Genomic DNA, 20,996 nt, shown 5'->3' with positions numbered 1-20,996 from the left:
GGCTGGTTTTTCGGATCTTTCATTTTCTATTTATTTTTTCTTCACATTCCCACCTTAATTTATAAATACAGTACAAATTCACTGTAAACTTTGTTTTACATATGTAAATGCAAACCCAGAAAATTTCAGAAACCATTTACTGCAAAAGAGATATCTTTTAAGCTTTGGCTGCTTCAAATTCTTTGTTGAAATACCCTCTCTTTTTTCTCCATTAATCACTCTGCTTTTGAAACTTTTCTTTGCACTGATCATCTCTGTTTCCACTGTTTACTTTTTAGGGTGATTTCAATCATTTGTTCTTTTTTATTTTTTGTGTTAATAAGGTGAAAATATTTAAATATGTTGATCTGGATTTACTTAATTTTGTTTCAATTTTTTTTAGGTGAGAAATGACGAGAACTTCACTTCATGGGAATTTACATGTTACCATTTATGAAGTTAATAATCTCGAAGGTGGTGGATTCTTCCGAAAGGTATACAATATATACATACATAAATATATCATAAGGACGTGAATTTTGATTCTGTTGAATATATATTAAAACTATACATAAATTTTGTTTTTAATATGTAATATTGTAAGTGAATTTTGATTTGGTTCAATTGTATACATCGGTTCTTATTTAGTTTTTTATATATCATTCGGGTTTTTATTGATGTAATAATATTTTATGTTTATGAGGATAATTATATTTGATGTGAAAATAAGTGAAGGTTTTTTCGGTAAAAATATCATGGAGGCCTCCTGTATTAAAAGTAATATTGCATTTTGTCCCTTTTACTTTAAAAAAAATGAGTAAATTAGTCTTTGTACGTTAGATTAAAGAGCAAACTAGTCATTTCTGCTAAAAACTTTATCCATTTATATTTTTAAAAATTTGTGTGGCTGACAAAATAATCATTTGAGTTTTACAAGAACCAATTTTAAACAGTAGAAATGGATAAAATTTTTAATATGATGATTAATTTACTCGTTGATCTAATGTAAAGGAATTAATTTATCTATTTTTTGAATAGAAGGTCGATAATTTTTTTTTCAAATGAATAGCATTGAATTAAATAAGTACAATTGAATAAAAATCTGAGTTATAATTTTGATTCTTTATCCCTTTTGATTCTTAAGAGCCACCAAAAGATAAGATCTTATATCATTACAATTTTTATATATAAATACATGAATATTAGTTGAGAAGGCTGACTTTAGTCCTTATTTCAAATGTTCATGTTGTTATCTTAGATGTTCTTTTTCTTATGGTTACTCTATAGGTTTATCTCTGTCTTGTTTTTGTTTTCCTTGGTCTGAAATATATGCCTGTTAATGGCAGTTAATGGCAAATGTTGAGGAATCGATTGGTATCGGCAAAGGATCAGGGAAGCTTTACGCGACCATTGATCTCGAGAAGGCTAGAGTTGGAAGGACAAGAAAAGTCGAAAGCGACGACCCTTCGTGGAATGAGTCTTTCCACATTTACTGCGCACATATGGCTAACGATGTAATCTTTACGGTCAAACAAGCCGGTTCTATTGGAGCAAACGTAATTGGCAGAGCATATTTGCCGGTTGAGGATATCTTATCAGGGGAAGAAGTGGATAGGTGGATTGAACTCAAGGATGAAGAGATGCAAAACTTGGAAAATGAGGCTAAAATCCATGTCAAGATTCGTTATTTCGATGTTACCAAGGACCGGAACTGGAACCGTGGTATTGTAAGTCGTAAGTTTCCTGGAGTTCCGTATACTTATTATCCCCAGAGACATGGGTGTAAGGTGTTCCTATACCAGGATTCACATATACCTGATGGATTTATTCCAAAAATTCCTCTTGCTGGAAGCAAGTATTATGAGCCACATCGATGTTGGGAGGACATTTTCGATGCGGTCACGAATGCCAAACACTTGGTTTACATTGCCGGTTGGTCTGTTTATACTGAGATCAAGTTGATACGAGATTCGAAGAGATCTAAGCGAGGGGGAGACACCAAGCTTGGTGACTTGCTTAAGAAGAAAGCAAGTCAAGGTGTTCGGGTTAATTTGCTTATTTGGGATGATAGAACATCTGTTGGTGCATTGAAGAAAGATGGATTAATGGCCACACATGATGAAGAAACCGAGAAATTCTTCGAGGACAGTGATGTCAACTGCGTGTTATGCCCTCGTGATCCCGATGACAGTGGATCTATCGTCCAGGAGTTGCAAATCTCCACCATGTTCACTCATCATCAAAAGATTGTTGTAGTGGATGCTGCGATGCCTAATGGAGATACGGATAGGAAACGAATCGTGAGCTTTATTGGCGGTCTTGATCTTTGCGATGGAAGATACGACACACCTTTTCATTCCCTTTTCAGGACTTTGGACACAGCTCACGCTGATGATTTTCATCAGCCAAACTTTGCTGAAGCTTCAATCAACAAAGGTGGTCCAAGGGAGCCTTGGCATGACATCCATTGTCGACTCGAAGGGCCAATTGCTTGGGATGTCTTGTTCAATTTCGAACAAAGATGGAAACGACAAGGCGGTAAAGACGTACTACTTGATATCAAAGACCTTGAAGGTACCATCATCCCCCCATCTCCAATTACATACCCTAATGACCATGAGACTTGGAATGTACAACTATTTAGATCAATTGATGGCGGTGCCGCTTTTGGTTTCCCTGACTCACCCGAAGATGCTGCCAGGGCTGGACTCGTTAGCGGAAAAGACCAAATCATCGATCGAAGTATTCAAGATGCTTACATTAACGCTATCCGACGAGCCCAGAACTTTATCTATATTGAAAATCAGTATTTCCTCGGAAGCTCCTTCGATTGGAGTGCTGATGATGATGACATTAAGCCTGAAGACATTAATGCTTTGCATTTGATTCCCAAAGAGCTTTGTCTTAAAGTAGTTAGCAAGATTCGAGCAGGAGAGAGGTTCACAGTGTATGCTGTAATCCCTATGTGGCCTGAAGGTATCCCAGAAAGTGGATCAGTACAAGCCATATTAGATTGGCAAAGGAGGACCATGAACATGATGTACAAAGAAATCGCTCAAGCTCTTAAATCGGAAGGACGTGACGAGGATCCTCGGAACTATTTAACATTCTTTTGTCTCGGCAACCGAGAGATGAAGAAGGGTGGAGAATATGAACCTACAGAAACACCGGAGCCCGATTCCAATCACGCTAGAGCTCAAGATGCCCGTCGTTTCATGATCTATGTTCATACCAAAATGATGTTGGGTAAGTAAAAAGAAACTCACTCGGTTGGTTTATATCGTTACCTCTAATAAGTCTAGAGCTCGATTTAACTATGTTTTCCATTTATGTAGTTGATGATGAATACATAATAATTGGATCAGCCAACATCAACCAACGATCAATGGACGGTGCGAGAGACTCCGAGATAGCAATGGGGGCGTACCAACCATATCATTTATCGATTAGGCAACCAGCAAGGGGTCAAGTCCACGGTTTCCGTCTGGCGCTATGGTACGAGCACCTCGGCATGCTACATGACAGCTTCTTGACCCCAGAAAGCAAGGAATGCGTGAAGAAAGTGAACCAAATGGCTGACAAATATTGGGACCTCTTCTCAAAGGACGACCTTGACCAGGACTTGCCTGGTCACCTACTGAGCTACCCCATTGCCATTTCTAATGATGGAAATGTATCTGAGTTGCCAAATTTTGAGAACTTCCCTGACACTAAGGCTCGTATTCTTGGTGCCAAATCTGATTATCTCCCACCTATACTCACCACCTAATAAATGGAACTATGTATCGAATAAAAACCCGAATCACACATGGGTGATCAATCTACTACGTTGAACCGATAAAAATTTGGTTTAACTATTAAAGGCCTTAAAAAATCAAGGTTTTTTTTTTTTCAAAATTTCATTTGTAATTAATGAAATTTTCACTTTTAATCCCTTAGTTTTATATTACAAGATATTAAGTTAAATGCTTTTTTTTTTGTTTGATTAGTATTTGAACGATAAAAAATTGAGAGCTGAACATAATGGCTGCGGTTGGGGCTGGCTATGTACTTTCTGATTTGATTGATGGAAGTGTTTGGAAAATGTTTACAGAGTTCAATCAACAGTCAGTTTTTGACAATTCATTGCACTTTAACAGTGGACAGAAAAGCCATTAAAGCTGGCAGATTTTCTTCATATAAGTTTTTAAAAAATTAAAAAAATAAAAATTATTAATAACATTAATTTTTTTAACTCCATTCAATTAATTTTTTATTATTTATTGAAGCAATATTCAAATAATCGATCCAATTTGAGTCAGAAAACATTGCATGCTAACTGTTTCCACTACATTTCATTTGCATTCAAAACTTACAAATGAAGCAAAAATAGAAAGAAAAAAAAATGAATGACTTTATATTACATCCACAAATTGCAAGTGGCAATTGCAAATAAACCCCTCAAAATAGTACAAAATCCTGCTTTGGGGTTTGCTTGGATTTTAGCTAAAAATTGAATTCAAGGATCATGGCATTAAAATTGTTTTTGGGTTTTAGTGCTGCATCGGGTATCTTACTCCTGCTGCTAGTACTCTTTGCTGTTGTATCTGAATCATCATAATAGAAAAAAAAATGGTATGTAAATTAATTAATACTGATAATTAAAATTTGCATTTTTCCTTCAGTATATGAAAATTGGGTTAAAATATGTAATTAGCCCCTATACTTTAATAAACTTTAAGATTTAATCCTTATACTTTTCTAATTTAAAATTCCCAATTCAATCATTAAGTTTTTTTATCAAAACTTGTCATCTTAGGATATTAATTAGGCAGTTCTCGGATGAAAATAAATAAATAAATAATGGTTATGATTGGATTACGAATTTTAGATTAAAAAAAAGAGGGTTTTATTTTTAATTTTTAAAAGTATAGGATTAAATCTTGAATCCTGTAAAATTACAGGGATTAATGACATATATTAATATATGAAATGAAATGCAAAAGAACAAAACTCAGTGAAAATAGTACCTGGAAAAGTTCATGCAGTTTGTTCTTGAGGAAACAGTACTCATGTTCTAGCACCTCTAATGCACTCAAGCACCTGCATCCATACCCAAACTTTTTATCACTTAATTCAACAATCGTTAAAAGATATCAAATTTTTTATTATTTCGATTTAGAAGGGAAATATAATCTATGTTGTGAGTTATATAATATATATAGGTAAAAGTATCAACAAGATCTTTATATTAAAAGTTTTACTAAAAAATAGTATTTTAGTATATGTATATTAGATCAAAGAGTAAATTAGACATTCTACTAAAAACTCTATACATATCTATTGTTAAAGATTGATCTTTATACTTAAAATAAGATACACATAACATGTCACGTGTAACTATATGATTAATTTATTAATCAGACCAATTTTTAATGATAGAAAATATTGATTTTTTAAAATTATTTTACTCTTTGATTTTTATCTATGCTAGTTTTATCTAATGTTGCATTTAAAAAACCAAGAAGGTGGGGGCCTTGAAGCACAAAAGTAGAGGCAGAAAAGAAGGGAGGGGCGAAAGCAGCATGTATATACCCAGCACGGTTGTTCTGGTCAGAAGCGGCTCGAAAGGCAAGGCAAACATTTCTTATCCTTTTAGCACCAATACTGGAACTACTTCCCATGAACTGATTCAAATGGATTCCCATTTTGTTGTAATCCGAGAACTCTCTATCCACCCTGTTACCATATACATTACCAAATTCATAAATAGACTCAACAAGGAAAAAGTAAAACAATGAACAAAAGAGAATAAATCATTACAGTAATGATCTGAGGTTCCGTAATAGCTTCTCGGATTCATGGAAGTAAATGTTGACAACTTCAGATACGAAGTTTGGGGAAGTTTCGTCTTGAAGCTGTTGAAGTTGCAAGAATTGCTCGTCTAATATCCCCTAATGAACATAAAAATAAAAAACAAAAAAAAAAGAAACACCATTATCATGAGCTTTGTAATACTAAAAACTAAACCAAACCAGCAATCAACTATGTCTAAGAACACACCTGGTGGAAGAGGAAGGAGAGCAAACGATTCATGTCGGCTCGCAACCGATCGGCAGCCAACCCCAACATCCACAATGGCAGACCCGTTTTGGCTAGTGGTATAAGTTGACCCAAAAACGAAAATGGATTTGTTTTTTTCTCTCTCTAAGTCTCTTTTTGTTGGTTGGTTTCACTCTTTTCAGGGGTTTGGGGTTTTTTTTTTTTTTTCAAGTGGGAATTTCTTCGCACTTGAAAGCCTTAAGTTCAACAGCTATTTATAGTGTGGGAGATTAGCTAGCTTGGCTGGACCCAAGCTTCAACTCCCAAAACTATAAAATATTAGTAAAAGAATAATATTCCTAAAAAGGGTTAAATTGGTCTAAATTTCAAATTATTATAATTATGGGTATTATATCATTTAGGCAATTTTATAGTTTATTATAAATAAATTTGAATCATAATTGTTAGAACTGACTAGGATATCAATTCAGGCAAATAGTTGAACTGATTTTTAATTGATTTTTGAGCAAACCACTTGAAATTGGTTAAACCGATGGCTAAACTAATTTTCTCTATTTTTAAATATTTTTCTAAATTTTTTAATAATTTTTAGTTAAAATTGTATTGATTAGTCGAACCGAGAACTGGTACTGATGGTCTGACTAATTTGATCACTAGTCGATTTTAAAAATCTTGGTGTGAACCTACTACATTAATAGTTTGAATCTAACATATTAAAAAAAATACTCTTAAATTTTATTGACACTATATGTGTGAATATGTGTTTAACACGTTAGGTATCTATTCATGTGATAAGTACATTCATATTTATAATTTAATCCACATATTTTGAAAATACTTCAAGTCATATTCAAATTGGCATTTATTGCCTATATTGACGGATAAATTGATGAAAGTACATGATTGATGCAATATCAATACTTTGATAATTTAATTTAAACATTTTTAAACTTTAAGAACTAATTTAAAATCTGAATGATAATTTAAAGACGTATAGTGCAATTAACCCATAAAAATATTTAGTCATCGATACCCTCCTATATGTGTTACTTATGTGAAAATGTAAATAACAAGAAATGTTATCCATCCACCAAAAGTATTGATTAAAATATATTTTCTTAATAATTTCACCGGTCATGTTGTTTATGATTAGAATTACTCAATCCCTCTCCAACTCATAAATTAGAGGTTAATGCACTTTAGCACATGTTAAAAACTGACCTAAATACGTCAACATAAAATACATGTGACATACTATATATTATTATTTAATTATTTAATTTACTCTTTGACGTAACGTATAAAAAATATTTTATCTATTTTTTAACAAAAAAACTAAAATATAATTTAACTTTTAATACAAATATTTGATTCAGTTTTAAAAATAATAGAAGGTGAAATATAATTACCGACATGGAGGAGGAATGTTAAGGCAAAGAAAAAAATAAAAGGTGTGAGCTACTGGCAACCTTCACGTGCACTGTTGCTTGTGTCGCCATGCTATGGCAAATGCGGCGTTCCCATCTCTGACGCCCTCGCCCACGCCCAGGGCTTGGCCGACAATTGCCTGCATTTACTTCGCCACCTTTTAACACACACTACAGAAATAAATTAAACAAAATAACCAAACATGAACCTTAACTTTTTTCACCTACACCCACATAAATTTATTTACTTTTTTCACACATGCTGCCAAAACAAACACACACCCACACACACAGTGGTTTCTGCTGCTTCACTTTTGACATTTCTTTTTATCTCTCCCTTTTCTCGAGAAAATGGTTTGAGGTTTACAGTCGGATAATAATTTACAATCTGCATTGGAGTATGGGAGAGAAGGTTAAAAGTACAACAGGAAGCGCCCGCTAAACAAGGGGTAAACTGTGACAGATTGAATGGGAGGACACGTGGCGAGATGGGTAGTGCTTTGATTTTTCTATTTTTTTTTTATGTATATCAATATGGTGTGGTAGATGATGATGATTAGACTTTTTGAAGAGAGTGGATGGTAATGAGTAAATATTTGGAACCAATTTGGTGTGGGTTTATAACTCAATAATGCAAGCACTAAAATATAGGTGTGATTCTTTCCCTTTATATGGGACCATCAATTTAATCAAATTTTATTACATTAACTTCACCTTTAATTTCCGGTTAAAGTTGAACTTTTTATATTCACTGAATAACTAGATGACTCTTTTTTTATCATTTTATTTTAGTTTCATCACTATTTAAATTAGGGATGGCAATAAAGCGGGATAGATACAGATATGGTTAAATTCACCACCATTCTATAGTTGGTATACTCTACTTTTTCATCTTTCTATTTCTCTATCCATGTATAATCTTGAAAATACGATCATCTCTATGGATGTTAAATGCATCCATCTTTACTATGCCACGCTCCATTTTAGTTTATTTTTATTAATTATTTCTAATATTTTCAACTTTTTCAAGTAAATATTTAAACACAATTCTTTAAATACAAAATATATGGATTTTTCTATAACACGTAATTATAATTTTACCAATAATTTCATATAATGAGATAGGACGAAGTAGGTTAAGCAATTATCATAATAACTCTATACTCCCTCTACAAGAAAAAAAAATCATCCCATCCCATCTCACATCTACTTTTCAAAAATAATGGCTTTGTTTAAAATAAATCGATTCTAAACCCAATCAACAATTCAAGTTCCGTCATAAACTAAATTCACCTAAATTCAAAAATTTCTTATTCAAATCTCTACTCGTATAGACCGAGTCTCAATCTGAATGGATAGCTCAACTTCTAATCTTTTAAATGTGAGAAAGGAAAATACTAAACACCCTAATCACATTTTTAAAAAAAGCATATAATATATAAAACCCCTGAAATCTGAAAACTTGGATTATCTTTAGCATAGATAGCTCAAAAGGAGTTGCTTGACTAATCAAAGACTAATACTCCATTTTACTTTTTCTTTTTTTTTTGTTTGTATTATTGACTAATTAAAAATTCAAATAAAGAAAAAGTTGACATTGTCTTGTAAAATAGAGAAACTGTGGGGGTGAAAAGAACAAAGAAAGAAACACATTGACATTGGGAGAAGATGAAGTGAGTAGTTTATTGAAAATATTATTAAAAATGTGGTCGAGGAATTAATGATAGCAGTCTCAAAGTCAGGTATATGATATGGGTTTAACCATTATTTTATTCATAGTTTTGATTGGAGGAACAAAGCATATGCATGTTCTTTTGCTTACACTCAGACATTCATTCATTGCATGCTCACTTCAAAACCATGCTTTCTTTTGACGTAAGCAAATGCTTGCTGTTTTCTCTCATAATTAACTCTTATTTTTTTTGCAATATATATATATATATTAATGTAAATAGTGTTTCTTGAACAATCTCATTATAGCCCCTCCCAACCTATAAATAAAAGGATATATAATGCGTTTCAGTACACTCGAACTCACATTCTCCTACATTTTTAGCAACAACATCAACACTTAATCATTTGAAAATATATATATTTATTAAAAAGGGTTTGCTAAAATGATAATAATATGTTTGTTCGTGTTAAATGTAATAATTGACATGAATTTCAATGTAATAAAAATAATCACATCAACATGAAAAGTTTTTTTTAGAAAAAGGAATACTGTTAGTGAACTCGAGAAACAAAACATGTTTTTAGCTTTTAATGTAGTATTTAAAATGTTAATTAAGCAGCGTTTGCATGCGTAAAATTGGCAATTGTGTCGTCTCTAGTATGACTAAATAAAGGAAAGGTAGCATGCTTTGGTCTATAGATTACTGAATAATGAACCCCCAAAAACTTTTGTTTAAAGGAAGCACTTTTTGAAGGCGTTTATACCAAAGTCATTTAACGTAGCCTAAACTACTAAAACCATCTTTAAATTATTATTTTTATAGGTTCAGGTCCTGATTATTTATTTCGATATAATGTTTAGAACACTCGTAATGCGTTTTAGTGTATTCAAATTTTTGTCATCCTACATTGATAATAACATCTATACGAACGTTTATACCAAAGTCATTTAACATAGCCTAAACTACTAAAACCATCTTTAAATTACTTTTTTTATAGGTTCTGGTCCTGTTTGTTCGTTTTGACACAATGTTTAGAACACCCATAACGCGTTTTAGTACACTCAAATTCATGTTCTCTTACATTGATAATAATATCTATACGAATCGAGTTAAAACTCAATTAAAAAAATAAATATATTTATATATATCATATTTTGCGACATCTACTACATGAATGAAAGAAAAAGTTAATATCAAAATTATATTTATGAAAAATATTCAAAAATTGAATCATAACTAAAGTGATAACCCACTCATGAATAAGTTTTATTTAGGGTTAGGTATATTATGTTTTTCGTAATTAAGTATTTCATATAAAAATGGCGGAAAAAAAGAGTAAAAACATCATTATTTTGATATTCATTATTTCATTAAAAATCAAATATAAAATAATTTTCTTAATCAATTTATCATTAAACTGATTTATAATATCAATTCAATTAAATAAATATATAATGAAATCGGAAATTTCATTTACACATTAAATGCTAAAAAAAATATAATGGTTTACCTAGATAAAATAACAAGTTGAATTTTACTAACTTTGTAATTAAATTAAAATAGTAATTAAGTAAATTAAATATAAAAATATTATTATAAATAGTTATTTCAGTCATTATTGGATGAAAAAGAAACCATTTTTTTTTTTTTGCTTGTTGTGAATTAATAATATAAAAATGTAATGAATATACTTTGTGTCTTTATTTGCTTAGAAATTCCAAATGTTGGGGAGAGTGAGTCTATAAAGTTGAAATCATGTCTTTTTATTATTCCATTGCTTAAGTTTTTAATTGGTTTCAAAACCCATGAGGTCATACCAGCCATAACTTCCATTTTTAATAATTGAGACCACTCATTGCTCTCTATATACATCATATTATTTATGTATATGGTTTATTATAATGTTTATTACTTAGTTTGATTTTAGTGTTTAAATAGGTACTTGATTTGGTATTTAGGTGTGTTTGAATTTGATCTGAATCGGAATAGAAATTTTAAATTTTTTAATATTTATATTATTATAGTTAGTTATCGATAATTGTCACATAAATTACATAATATATTAAACTTAAATATCACAATATTTAAAAGTGGGTCAAGCTACCCCAAGGCTCGAAGATTGGAGTTCAAGTCGGACCCATATTTTAAATAGACTTAATTTTTTATGCTTAATATTTTTATCTAAACTCTTTTAATTTTCAAATGAAATTTCATACTTAGACAAATAACTTGACTCTTGAACATCTCAAATACAGATACGCATATCATTCAAACAAGTATGTCTATTATAGAAACAAATAGCACTTAGACACGTGCATTTATTCCGACATAATTGTTCAAATAGATGCCTATTTGGTTAGGTTATTACCTTAAAACTTGAAAAACACGCAATTAACACATTCATCCGGTTGCACAATTCAGATTTGATCTTATGTTTGTGGGGTTTTACTCTAATTTCTTTAAAACAATAACTTACTTAAATTTGATGATGTAATCTCACTCTCGTATGGATGAAAAAAAATCTCCCACTAAATCTTTTCTCAATAAAAGCTTAGTTGAAATTGTTGCAACAACTTGATTGCATAACAAAACTTACTTAGTAATATTCCTCACAATGAACTCTCTAATTCTTTTATGCATAAAGCCATGTCTTCGAGTTATTGATCTTTCATGAGTTAAGAATAAACCTCTAAATTTTTACTGAAATGTAGATGAAAAAACATATTTAAAATGGTATTAAAACTTATTAAAATTGTATAAAAGTCATCAAAAATTTATTAGAAATATTAAAATTGATATAAATTTATAAAAATTATAAAAAAAATCATAAAAACTTGAACTGAACTGGACTGGATCAATCAGCTGCACCGATTAGATCAAAATCAACAAAGGTATCGATCTGAAATAGCCATTAGACTGGTTGATTTAGGAACCGAACGGTTGAACCAATTTTTATTTGTTTTTTATTTTTTTTTAAATTTTTAATGTTTATTTAATTGAACTGGATGAATTAATCGATCTGAAAAAGCCATTAGACTGGCAAACTCATGGCCAGATCAGTTCAACCATCAGTCCAGTTCTGAAAATCTTAGTCATAATATTTGATTCTAACATATGCTAATAGTTGGATAATGAAATTTTGATTTGATAAACACATTAAAAAATAAAAAATTCGTTCAACCACCTGATTCCCAAGTCAATCGGTCTAACGGCCTTTCCTGAATCGGTACCCTCGTTGATTTCATGCTAACTAGTCCAGTTTAAGTTTGTATGATTTTTAAATAATTTTTATAAGTTTATATCAATTTTAATATTCTTTTACAATTTTGTATTATTTTAAGAACTCTAATACATTTTGTTAATTTTAAATATTTTAAATAAATTTTATTAGTTTCATAAATTTTTTTATAATTTATTAGATTTATTATAATATTTATAATTTTTTATATTTTATAATTTTAATATTTTTAATATTTTTCTAATATTTAATATTTTTTATTTTTATAATTTTTTTCTAATTTTTTTATAAATTTTTATGACTTTTTAATTATTTTATGAGAAAAATATTAGATTAAACCAGAAGATATCATGTGTCACCATTTTATTGATCCATCAATTTATTTTAATAGTCAATGTGGTCAATGATGGAAACCATTAACAAATGGGCTTAATTGATTATTTTAATTAATAACAGAGACTAAATTATATGCGAATTTAATACAAGAACCTAATTAGTTATTTTACATTTTCTTAAAGATTTTTTTGACATATAAATCTTAATTTATATCATATAAAATTTAAATATATTATAATATAAATATTAAAAAATACTTTAAGTTGTTACCTTTAGAAATTCAATCAAAGAAATATATAATCATAGTAAAATATATATAAATAAAATTATTAAATATTAAATAAAAACAATAAACTCATATTTTAAATTCTACAACTTAATCAACTATATATAATATACATAAACCTCACATCCAAACCGGAAACTCCCCGGCCGAAGACCTCGATTTGATTGGTGGATTCGGGGGCATAAGCAAAATTCCATTACTAAAAACAAAGGCTTACAAGAACACAGACTCGAAGAGAGAAGCTGGGCAGCCCAATCAACAAGACTACGAACCATACACAAAAGATTGACTCCAATGGTATCTAGGATCAACCATTGGAGCTTGGTTGCCAATGCATTGGCACCATGTTTTGAAATACCATTGCCAAATATTGCAGCCTCCCAAGCTTTCATCACAATGTTCTTTCGTTCTAATTGACACCCCCATTAGGCCAAAAGCCAACACCTTCCAATTGATTTAATAAAACTTGCATGCCAAAGTTCAGAACTTTGCAAGAGCATGATCAAGTTTTTATTATTTTTGCAGTTTTAAAAGGTGAAAATCATAAAAATTTTGAACTTTGACAACGATGGTGTGATTAAAATGATAATGGGGTTCTAAAGAAAAACTGGGTTTTACTGTGGGAAAAAAAAAAGAAAAAGGTGTGGATTATAGAAAGAAAAAATAGCAAGGAGAAAAGGACAAAGAGAGAGATGAGGTGATAAGGTGATGTTGTGTTAGATAACAAGAGATTTGAGATATGAAATCAAATAAAATCAAAGATATTTTTGTGTTACCCTTTTGTTTTAGCCCTTTAATTTTCTAAAATAATCTGATTTTGTCATTTTCATGGATTAGATATTATTTTTCTGATTTTCTTTTTTTCTTTTTTCCCCTCTTCATATATTTCTTCACTTCATTCTCCTTATCTAAAAACCCAAAGTTCTCCCCTTTTTTCACTATTCAGAAAAAAAAGAGGCTATTAGGTCTCTAAGAAGTTAAAAACAATTGCAGAGAAACAGTGAGAGAAAAATGGCTGCAAATGCTTCAATCTTTAGGTCTCCAGCTCAACCCTTTCAACCCTTTTCAGCTACTAACCGAATGAGAGGTACAATAGGGCAAAGTTCAATCCTTTCCATTTGTTACTTATTCAATCAATCTATTGTTTTTTCCTTGTATGTTTCCTTGATTTTCATACTGTTGTGGTGGTATTTTGTGTTGTTTTTTATTCTTTGAGAAATTATTGTGTGGAAACTTGCTTAATTGATCTTTTAGTGTTGTTTGACTTCCATAACTAGGCCTAGCCAATGGCATTTTAACAGCTTTGTTGTTCCTTTTGATTAAACAGAAGCTAATTTTCATGTAAGAAAGATCAATTATTTCAGGGTTCATCACTGCAGCTCTTTGTTGTTCTCAATTTGACCCTTAATAAACTATCAAACCATCTTTCTTGATTTATATTGGGAAATATATTGAAGAAAAATGGAATCATCCAATCATTTTATCTTCAATTTAAAAGTTATTTAATGTTGTATCATGGTTTTCCCATGTTGTATTAAACATGACTTTTATGCATAAAGTGGCAAATAGGTAATCGTTGCTCGGACTCTTCATTTTTCATAAAGTACTTGTGTCCAACACACAGAAACGAGGATATGACCTCCAAAAATCCTTTAAATACATGGAAAATTTTTTGAAAAACTGATTATACCCATGTCGGATATGCACCCGAGTCTGAGTAAACATAGTTCCCTTGCATAACTAATTTGAAATTATACCATTTGAGCCATAAAATCCAAATACCATGCAAAATAGCTAAGAGTTTTGTATTTTTTTTCAATAGCAGCTAGTAGCTTTATGGGTGCTTCATTGCGAAATAAATCTCCAAAGAAGAAAAGATCAGCCAATATTAATGGGAAAGTGAGTGCTACTGCTACTGTTACAGCAAGTCCTATGCAAGAAATTAAAGAGTATGAACTCAAGCTCCCTTCTTTTTGGTTAAGCCTTAAGTGGGAAATATAGAGGAATTTGCATGCCAAAGTTATATGTACCTCTCATTGTAAACCAATCGACAGGTATCCGCTCCCTTCGTGGGCAATGTTCGAACTAGGGAAGGCTCCGGTATATTGGAAAACCATGAACGGTCTTCCTCCTACCTCTGTAAGTTCACCATTGCTAGTTTTTTATATGCTGCTTAAGCTACTCTTTTAGTCTGTTTTTTTTGCTATAGAGATTGCCTTTTTTTTTTATGACAGGGAGAAAAGTTGAAGCTTTTCTACAATCCAGAAGCAAGCAAACTCGCTCCGAACGAAGAGTTCGGGATTGCTTTTAATGGTAATTTCTCATACCCTTTACCCCCCAAACAGATAATTGTTGATTCCCACAATTTGGTTTCCATTCCCAAGCTCAAAATGACTAGAATCCGATGAAATGTAACTCTGCAGGAGGTTTCAATCAACCTATCATGTGTGGTGGTGAACCTAGACAAATGCTAAAGAAAGCTCGAGGCAAAGTTGATAATCCGATATACACCATCCAGATATGCATCCCTAAGCATGGTTTGTGTCTATTTTACGAATTCGATTTCCTTTTATCAGGAAATTTAACTCGATCCTTTCTTTGGCAGCTGTGAACTTGATCTTCTCATTCACAAATGGAGTTGATTGGGATGGTCCTTACAGACTCCAATTCCAAGTTCCAAAAGCATGGCAAAACAGACCGATTGAATTCTTTAACCAGGTACGAGTACAAGGATACGATGTTCCGAGCTCTCGATATACATTTCATACTCACACGTATTGTTGTTGCAGGGTTTGGCAGAGGAGCTGAGTAAAGAAGGTGCATGTGACAGAGCAATATTTCCAGACACGAGTATTGTTGTGGATAGATGTGCTATGATTGGCAACTTGTCTAAAGAAGGAGTAAGTTATAAAAAATACATGTTTTATTTTATGGTTCTTTTTAATGTTCGATTTATGCATGAATTCCATGAATAAAACATCGTTTTACAGGGTGATCGATGCAGTCTTGATTGGGTTCCTGGATGTATGGATCCTACTTCACACTTATATAACCCTTTGGCTAATGTAGATGATGGATCTTGCCCTCTTGATTCTGATGTTGAAGAGTAGTGGTCATACACCTGCATTTCATACAATGTAACATTTTAATTATTCAGTATAGTTTTCTTAAAGATTAAAATGTGACCATTGTTGTATAGAATGTAGCATTAAGCATGAAGATATATTGAAAATGGGAAAATTTTCCTTTAGTCCCTCTTATAAATTAAATCATTCAAAAGCCCTTTTCGGGGCCAAAATCATTTGAGGTTTTCCCATTATTCAATTGAGTTTGATTTGCCATAATTTATTCGATCATTTTTTAACCAAAAAATGTGATGAAAACATGGTTATCTGAACTGAATCAGATTGACCAATCGAATCAATTGGACAATAAACCAACAAGAAACCCGTCCAAAGCCCAGTGCGAACTAGTTCAATTGATTAAACTAAAGACTTAGCCGATTCAATTATTGATGAACTGAAAAACTTGGCTGAAATTGAACATTTAAAAACAAGTTCATTTGGCTACTATTAGTGACTATTGATTACATTACACTGCCCCATTCTGCCATTTCTAGCTTTTTAGCCTAACTTCATGGTACCTGAAGCAACTGCAGATTTTCTCCTGCTCTCTATATACTTGCCCGCGAGCGAATCGAATAAAATCCCGGCACCGACGCCAACCGCCAGATCGATCGTGTAATGACCCCTCGTACCGAGCAATCTCACGGCTTGAAGTACATTGAGTATGTCAAACAACCATGCTAATTCCCATCTCTGCATTCGCCTCATGTCTAACGAAGCAATCACAGATCCGGCAACATGGCCGGAGTAGAAGAGGAAAAACGATACATTCCCTACCGGAAAATCCATTCCTGACCCCACAAATTCCTGCCATTGATGAACTCTTACAATCATATATATGTATATCAATGTTTTGATATCATAACATTTCAAATCACAAAAAATAGAGGGGAACAGGAAACGATTCGCAGACCGATCGGGTAAGTCAGATTTTAATTTAACAGATTTTAATTTAAATCTTCTAACATCCGAACTGACCTCAAAAAAAAGGAAAACTCCATGATTCCAGCTGATTCCGACCCAAAAATTTATATAAAATTTTTTCGGAGGGATTGATACGGTTAGCTTATTTTTTGTCTCACCTATATTATCGCTATAATATTTAATCTCATTGAAACCCCTATTTTTATACTAACCGCAAATAAAACATCACTCGTTCAAACTCACCCATAGTCTTTACACGATTAAATAAAATACATATTATAAAATCTTATAAAAAAATTGCTTAATTAAAATAATAGTTAAATATTAGAAAATCATAAAAAATTGTATAATTTAAAAGATTGATATTTGGGTAAATTGACCATTGGAGTTTGACCCAAACTCTAAATCTAAAATTTTAGTTAAAAAATTAAAAGTCTGCTCATTTAGGTCGAATCCAATGGCTTGATATTTTTTTAATAGGTAAATATAACTTTTAGTCCCCAACTTGATAATTCTGTTCATTTTGATACCTTAATATTTCCATTTTTTCTAATTCCAAATCTCTGAACTTACTCCAAAACTTGATAAAGTATCGCTTTGAAATTGTCACATCATCCCTTAAAAATGCTTTAAGTCTAACTTGGCACAATCTCATTGCGTTATATTATCAAAATTTTCCACTCCCAAGTTCAGTTATTAAAATAGACTTAATTGTCGAGTTTAAATATTAAACTGGAAAAAAAAATTATGTACCAAAGTGAACCTAATTATTAAGTTCAGGGATTAAAAACTTATAATCACCCTTTTGTAATCCCTAGTTCAAATCTAAGGGAAAGCAACCGGGTTGCCATTTTAATCGTTTGATCCATACTAGGGAGCACCGTGGGTGGTGGCAAAACTCATTGAAACGGCGGTAAGTTGCCAAAATAGATAAATACTAAATGACAAAGCTGCGTTACACGGCGCAGCAAAAATGAGAGTACCCGGCGGCGGGCGGCGTGTCATAGAAATTAGATTAAAGAATTAAACCTGAGGTAATGGCAGCTGCGTTGAGTAACCAAGAATCCCACGACACGTAAACATGAACAGAGCAGAAATTGTCGCCCTTGGTCGACCTTCAACGACCCATGTCCCTATTATATAGACTGATTGCATCGCAACAAATACCTTCAAAAAATATAAATATAATCAAAGTTCATCGGACCATTAATCTAAGCACAAATTAAGGGATTTCATTTACCTAATTTGAAAATGTTTGAAAAAAAAACAATGGGGTTTATAAGTTTTAAGCATGCAAGCAAGAAATAAACAAAACCACATTGGCTTGTTCTTTAGGATAGTTAGATCAGATTAAAATAAAGGGGGGAAAATTTGAACATATTTAATTAAAATACCGTGTTAAGAGCAGCTAAAAGGGAATTAAGTTCCGGCCACGAAGCCAAGGCGCGGTGGAAAGATCGTGTGACGACGAACCCCAGATCAAACGGCGGGGATGAATCCGGTACCATCCGGAGCGTGTACTCCACGTATATGAAAAACAAGAACCACGCCGCGAAAAAACAGGGTAAGCGGTGGTATTTAGCGACGTAAACGACGTCGTCGAGTGTCCACTTCATGAACGATGCTTTCCCGTTAGAAATGTCACCACCATTGCAATGATTAACGCCGGTTTTCTTAGCAGCTGTGCCGTTGACCTTGCCGTTGGATTTGGGGGAACGTTTGTAACCGCGGCTGAGAACGGTCGTCGTGGCGGCGGTTGCCTCGGCGGTCTTCATGGTTGCCAGTGGTGCTCAACGAGAAGAGAGATGCAAAAGAAAGTGACAGTGTTTTTTGTGAATAATTTGTGAAAGAAAAAAAAAGGGGAAATTATAATGGCGGGGTTTCCTAAGAATTGTCGATGAGAAAAGCAATCCTAAAAAACATAAAAGTCATTTTTTTTTCTGTTTAAAATATTTATTAATTTTATTATGAAATTATTTTAAAAAACAAATAATGAAAATTTAGAAATAATTATGCATGAGATTCCAAATTAGTTTAATATTTATATCATATGTTTCGGAATATCGTCTTTTTCTTATATATTAAATAATTTGAAATTTTTTTAATAAAAGGTATAATAATAAGTTTAGTCCTTGATATTTATATTTTTTTGTTAAATTATCATATTTTTAAGGTGATTTCGATTATTAATTTTTTTAAAAAATAAATTATTTTTAATAAAAATGAAATAAAAAATTAATTTTTTAAAGATGTTGGTGTGATAACGTACACAGTAGTAATCCAAATGTATTTGATATTGGTATGACATTATTTATTTTATATGACACGTCAACAAATAAGTTAAAATATAAAAATATTCAAAAATAAAAAAATATAAATTCATAAAAATTTAAAAAACATATAGTATGCGTTGATTGCCATACAGGTTTTTATGTTTAAAAATCTAAAACATTTTAATTATGATTTTAGTTACGTTGACAAGCTCTCATGTATTATTTCATTTTCAACTTTTTTTTTTCATTTTTAAAACTCGTCAATACCGTTTGATATGCTGATGGCATCAAAAATATTATTTTTTTTTAACAAATCATGGCTTAATGATTGGGAGGAAAATTGGGTGGTGCCGTTGACGGGGAACTATAGTAAATATTTATTTTTGTAAATAATTTTTCACTTATCCCATTTTGATAGATAAAAAAACAATTTAATTATTTGTAAAAATTAATGACAAAAAAATATAAAAATAATGATTAAATTTATCTGAAATGGAAAAAAAAAACTCCAAAAATAATTGTTCTTTTATCATATTTTATAAAGAAAAAAATAGCAGAAAAAAGTGGGTGTGATGAGTCTTAATCATAACATTTATTTCTTTTGGTGGGGTTATTCTTGGTTAATGATATGTTTGATTGAGTGTAGGATTAATGCAAGTCACATTCAGTTGTTTGATTCACTTTTTCAACCCAATAAGTTGAGGACCAAGAAGATAAATATGTTAAATGTATATATATATTTAAAAATATTAAGCATATGTTATTAATTTTAAATTATTATATTATATAATATTAAAATAGTTTAAATTAAATTCTTGAGTTATAATATAATTATATTAAATTATTCTTTTGAAATTTAAGTATTTTATTATTAATTGAGTCTTAATTTTATTGACATTAATATTGTTATTAATTCAGAAAAATGTGAATTCGAGAGGACGTATGATGGGCAATTTTCATTTTAATAAATTTAAGGAAGGATAAAGTTAGGTAAATTAGGATGAGAATTTGGTAGAATAGAAAATATAATGCACCAATAAATGTAACTAAATCAAATATTAATGTGATGATTGAAAATCACTTTGTAAATGGATCTCCATGAGTATATTCTCAGGTGTCCAATTAGATTCGTCAACTGTTTCATTGGATAAAGTCCTTTCCATTCGAAAATTATTTTTAAATATAATAAAAATATTTATTTATATTAATATTCAATGAACAATTTTTAAAAAGGAGTGTTATTTTTCTTTGAAAAAGAGAGAGTTGTTTGGTGTTGAAAATTCGTTGCTAAAAACTTGTCAAATATATATATAATTATTAGAGACGAAATTAGAAGTTCAATATTGAACCGTCAAAATAAAATTCTAAAATTTTGGGGAATAAAAATGAAAAATTTTGCTTAAAAGGGTTTAAATTGGATAAATTGTAATTGAGGGACTAAAATTATTATTACTCCATTTAATCAAAGGGAGACAAGTCCTGCTTACCCTCTATCTATGCTCCTTGAAATTACATAAATGCCCTTGTGGCAAATAATTATTAAAGATAGTGTAACAAAGGAAGAAGGAATCAATGATTCAAATATAGAACCATCAAAACTTTAAAAGTATAAAATTATATTTTTTTAAACAATAAATGTTAATTCTATTTTAATTTTAATTTATTTAATTTTTTAATAATATAAAGACTA

At 31.0% G+C, this 20,996-nt stretch overlaps 4 protein-coding genes across 6 annotated transcripts; 2 read left to right on the top strand and 2 right to left on the bottom strand.

The window, feature by feature from the left end:
* Nucleotides 1-94: 94 nt before the first annotated feature.
* On the top strand, nucleotides 95-3,945 carry LOC107937367 (phospholipase D alpha 1). Its single transcript, XM_016870231.2, has 4 exons — nucleotides 95-279; nucleotides 383-473; nucleotides 1,326-3,225; nucleotides 3,315-3,945. Exons 2-4 carry the CDS (start codon nucleotides 390-392, stop codon nucleotides 3,746-3,748), a joined length of 2,418 nt encoding a protein of 805 aa, XP_016725720.2. The 5' UTR covers nucleotides 95-279; nucleotides 383-389; the 3' UTR covers nucleotides 3,749-3,945.
* Nucleotides 3,946-4,295: 350 nt separating this feature from the next.
* Nucleotides 4,296-6,247, bottom strand: LOC107937371 (pseudo histidine-containing phosphotransfer protein 6). Its single transcript, XM_016870235.2, has 5 exons — nucleotides 6,022-6,247; nucleotides 5,782-5,912; nucleotides 5,554-5,697; nucleotides 4,989-5,061; nucleotides 4,296-4,565 (listed from the first exon to the last, which is right to left on the bottom strand). Exons 1-5 carry the CDS (start codon nucleotides 6,088-6,090, stop codon nucleotides 4,512-4,514), a joined length of 471 nt encoding a protein of 156 aa, XP_016725724.1. The 5' UTR covers nucleotides 6,091-6,247; the 3' UTR covers nucleotides 4,296-4,511.
* A 7,444-nt stretch (nucleotides 6,248-13,691) lies between these two features.
* On the top strand, nucleotides 13,692-16,285 carry LOC121230813 (protein POST-ILLUMINATION CHLOROPHYLL FLUORESCENCE INCREASE, chloroplastic). Of its 2 annotated transcripts, none has more exons than XM_041116273.1 (8): nucleotides 13,692-14,071; nucleotides 14,810-14,933; nucleotides 15,039-15,123; nucleotides 15,219-15,297; nucleotides 15,408-15,521; nucleotides 15,590-15,702; nucleotides 15,774-15,884; nucleotides 15,975-16,285. In XM_041116273.1, the coding sequence occupies exons 1-8, from the start codon at nucleotides 13,996-13,998 to the stop codon at nucleotides 16,092-16,094; spliced, it is 822 nt and encodes a 273-aa protein (XP_040972207.1). In that variant the 5' UTR covers nucleotides 13,692-13,995; the 3' UTR covers nucleotides 16,095-16,285. The 2 variants fall into 2 exon arrangements, with proteins under 2 accessions (XP_040972207.1, XP_040972206.1); XM_041116272.1 differs by having other exon boundaries at nucleotides 14,807-14,933.
* LOC107937381 (phosphatidylcholine:diacylglycerol cholinephosphotransferase 1) lies at nucleotides 15,890-18,956 on the bottom strand. Of its 2 annotated transcripts, XM_016870253.2 has the most exons (4): nucleotides 18,428-18,942; nucleotides 18,063-18,200; nucleotides 16,628-16,916; nucleotides 15,890-16,105 (listed from the first exon to the last, which is right to left on the bottom strand). In XM_016870253.2, exons 1-4 carry the CDS (start codon nucleotides 18,806-18,808, stop codon nucleotides 16,098-16,100), a joined length of 816 nt encoding a protein of 271 aa, XP_016725742.2. In that variant the 5' UTR covers nucleotides 18,809-18,942; the 3' UTR covers nucleotides 15,890-16,097. The 2 variants fall into 2 exon arrangements, with proteins under 2 accessions (XP_016725742.2, XP_016725741.2); XM_016870252.2 differs by lacking the exon at nucleotides 15,890-16,105 and having other exon boundaries at nucleotides 16,463-16,916; nucleotides 18,428-18,956.
* Between the last annotated feature and the right edge of the window lie 2,040 nt (nucleotides 18,957-20,996).

This window comes from Gossypium hirsutum, chromosome A06 (assembly GCF_007990345.1).
Source record: "Gossypium hirsutum isolate 1008001.06 chromosome A06, Gossypium_hirsutum_v2.1, whole genome shotgun sequence".
Classification (NCBI taxonomy): domain Eukaryota; kingdom Viridiplantae; phylum Streptophyta; class Magnoliopsida; order Malvales; family Malvaceae; genus Gossypium; species Gossypium hirsutum.
Note: the sequence above shows the minus strand (reverse complement) of the source record. Positions and strands in the feature narration are given on the sequence as shown.